This window comes from Elephantulus edwardii, unplaced genomic scaffold, assembly GCF_000299155.1.
Source record: "Elephantulus edwardii isolate Elephantulus edwardi_28Jun2011 unplaced genomic scaffold, EleEdw1.0 scaffold00475, whole genome shotgun sequence".
Lineage (NCBI taxonomy): Eukaryota > Metazoa > Chordata > Mammalia > Macroscelidea > Macroscelididae > Elephantulus > Elephantulus edwardii.
The window spans coordinates 62,969-66,642 of NW_006400225.1; the positions used below are offsets into that span (position 1 = coordinate 62,969).

Genomic DNA, 3,674 nt, shown 5'->3' on the forward strand with positions numbered 1-3,674 from the left:
TCCCTTATCTGATATGTTATTACCAAATACTTTTTCCCAGTTGGGGGTTTCCCTTTTTACCCTGTTGGAGAAGTTTTTGGATGTGTAGACAGTAGCTTTTATTACTTATAAAAAGCAGATAACGTACAACAGATGAGCAGTTCAAACACTATTTAGGCGAAGATGAAGAAATTTGTCTGTATCCCTTTTAATACCAGAAAGGCTTGATTGGCCTTTCTAATACCAGACCCTCCTGGCTAGGTTTCCTTAATTTGGTGGGCTCAAGACTTTTCCCCAACCATCACTATAGTTTAGGAATAGTTTCCTCCTCAAACCATTTTTATACCCCAAAGCTTACATGATCCATTAACACACCATCATGATCGCTTAAGTGGGTGATTACTTGGAGGCTTTCCCACAGTGGTATCTCTGCTATTCCCCTGACGTTAAAAACCGCTGGGCTTCAGAAGAGCAGGCTGCGGTAAGTTTGTTTCTCATGCCTAAAGATGGAGAGGTGTGCAACAATGAAAGATTCTCTTTAAAGAGAAAAGTGAACTGAGGGGCAGGGTAGAGGAAAATCTGCAGCAATGAATGAATGGAAATCCAAGTTTTCTGTATACTTTCATTAAAATATCAGTTTAAAAAAACAACAAAAACGATGGAGAAAAACAGGAAAGACATAGGTCCAAGCTTGTGCAAAGAACTATTTTCCTCATAAAAACACTTAATTATGCTGAATATCTTCTTTTTCTTAAATGTTTTTAGTTTAAAATTACAAGTAGATAAGAAATTATTCTGTTGTTAGTGTAGTCAAGTCAGCACCTACTCAATATCAATCCTATGTGCTGGAGAACCAACTGTTCACTCTTGGCCCTCCTAATAATCTCTGCAGTGCTCACCCCCATTGCTAGTCACCGTGTCAGTTTCATTGAGATTCTTCCTGTTTTTTATTGACCCTATACTTTTTTCAGTATGTCTTTCTCCTGGGACTGGCTCCTTCTGGTAATGGTATATGTATTCAGTATGAGTACTCACACTATTCTTGCTTCTTACTCTGAGATAAATTTGCTTTTCCTTTTGGTGTCCATAGTATATTCTGTATTCATTACTAACACCACAATTTAGAACTATCTAGTGATTGAAAAGTACTATATTTATGTATGTAAAATGTCATCCAGTTCTGTCTTGTCCTTCCCAATTCTCATCCCCACAACAGAAGACCTCCACTATTAATTTACTTTTATCCTTCCAGAGTTTATTAGTCTTTTTTAATAATACTAGTTGTATGTTTTTATGCTCTTTGTAAAATAGATAAAATAAAGCATCCTATTTATACCTTCTTTATGTAGTTAGTATCCCCTGTAAATATTATCAATATGTTAAGGAGGTACTTATATCTTTTTAGAGCTGCTTATTATTCCAGTGTATGAGGGTACTTACAGGCTTTATTATGATAAAAATATTGTAGTGAATAACCTATTAAAAACTTTGTGGTGTTTTTTTTGTGTGTGTATTTCATACTTACCTGTAAGATGCATTCCTAAAAGTAGAACTGCTTGGTCAGTGAATGCATTCGTGATGGCTGTTGGTTTCTTAATGAACTGTACATCTTATTTATTTTCTGAGGAAAGTCTGATTTGGAAAATTTGGAGGGCAGGAGGTCCTGTAGGAAGAAGCAAAAATAATGATAAAGTAAGATAACAGGGGCCTCAGTACCATCTGTCTTCTTTTCTCTGTCCAAAGCATGTTGGCACCATGCTTGTTTTTTCCCCTTTAACATTTATAACATCTTCAAGATACCTTTTTTAAATTTTTTTTTCTTGTTAATGTTATTGTTGTGTTCTGTTAAATCAGATCTTACTGGCACAGAAGGAGATTGCCCCCCCTTCTCCAGCGCAACATCTGGTGGATTTACGTCTTCAAGATATGTTTGACAAGCAGTTCTTATCACTTAAAAACACACCGAAATTATGAAGCTGGTCCAGGAACAAACAAGATTTTCTTGTATTATACATAAAGTTGGCATGTGACAGAGCCGACTCTGTTACTAGCTTTTGTTACCTGCTTTACCCATATTTTCTGGAGATTATCTTTTTTCAGAGATTATTTTCCTTTGAAGGCAGTTAAGTAAGAAATGGTGACAAACCTGAGTTAGTGCTGGTAGAGTATAGGCTTTATAGTGACTTCCTTGATGACTGTGAAGTAGTGCATATTGCCCTTGCTGTCAGGCTTCAGCCTGCCTTTACAGAGAAGAGCTCTATTGTCCCCTGTGTTTGGTTTTTCTGCCACAATCTGATTTTAACAACTGGGTCTTCTGTATTCAGTGCATTGTATGTGGTGGATCTGAAAAAGTTCAGAAAGATTGCAGCTGGTGACAGACTCCGGGGACAGTACCAAGGTCTGAGTCAGGATCCCAACAGCCTTTCAAATCTTGATCAGGTAAGCAGCCATTTTTATGGTTCTTATTATCAGTGTTGTTTCAGAAATGCACTATGATTTGATTATTTTTTATTTTTAATGCATGGAGTTTCAGGTCTCCATTGAAAGTGATTTCATATTTGTGTTATGTCTGTGAAATGTGTGCATCTGTGTGTTTGTGAAATTTTTATTTCTCCTCGTGAGAAATGTCGTGTGCCTAATCTTAGCTGAAGAGAGAGAGAGAGGAATAGAAGGTGACTGCTCTAAACCATTACTGAGTAACTTTAATTTTACTTAACACGTTGCCGCAAATGGCAGCAAATGTGTTTCCAAGCACAGTCGTCAATTTAAGTGTGCGGCAAAGTGTTAAGGTACTTAATACTTTGGTAGATTTGTTTCCACACCTGCCGTTTGTCTGTCTGCTGCTGGATCTGACTAGCTCAGAGAGTCATAGCATAAAAGGCTGTTTCCCTGCTTTTATATGACAAAAATTATGGTGTTTCTCAAGAAAGTTAGCTTACTAACAATTTCCAGAGGTGAGTCATTGTAATTTGAGTATAGAGTTCCATGTATTTTAAGCATATTTTATTTTGCTCAAAGGCTTTTACAAACATGTATTGTGATGTCTAGTGGACCTCTGGTGGCGTGATCTGTGACATTTTGTCTTCTTTGCTAAAAGACCGAGTCCAGTCTCTGGCTGTTCAGATCTACCAGTAGCTTCACAGGAGAAAGAAGGGCAGGCTTCTCCCATTAAGATTTATAGCCTTGGAAACCCAATGGAGAATTTCTGTGACTCGGAATTGACTGGCAGAAAGAGAGAACTGGCACCCAACGAGAAAAGTTCACAAAACAAAAATATGCAAATATATACATCAAGGAATCATGCTAAATTATCCCAAATAATCCCAAGCATTTTTATGCCACCATCCAGACAAAGAAAAGCTATTCTAGCAACCTGGAAGCCAGTCTTTTTTCTTTAACAAAGTACCCAGTACTGTGATTTAGGACGACTGCTCCATTGTGTTTCTTGATAAAATTCCTATTTAAGCATTTTTTTTTTAAATTTTGTGTGTGTGTGTGTGTGTGTGTGTACCATCAAATCAGATCTGACTGGTACAGGAGGAGATGGCCCCTCCTTCTCCGGCAGACCATCTGGTGGATTTGAACCACATATCTCTAGGGTTGCAGTACAGCTTCTTGCCACTAGACTACCAGAGCTCCCCATTAAGCATATATTTTTAAAAAATATTTTCTTTTTTATTGGTTTGCATACAAAA

The 3,674-nt window shown here is 37.3% G+C and overlaps 1 protein-coding gene across 1 annotated transcript in view; it reads left to right on the forward strand.

Moving 5' to 3' along the window:
- UGGT1 (UDP-glucose glycoprotein glucosyltransferase 1) overlaps positions 1 to 3,674 on the forward strand; it is a gene marked incomplete at its 5' end in the record, with an annotated part of 80,808 nt that overhangs the window by 59,633 nt on the left and 17,501 nt on the right. The window contains one exon of the mRNA XM_006902945.1: positions 2,304 to 2,418. Coding sequence (XP_006903007.1) covers positions 2,304 to 2,418 — 115 coding nt within the window. The remainder of the gene's footprint in view (positions 1 to 2,303; positions 2,419 to 3,674) is intronic.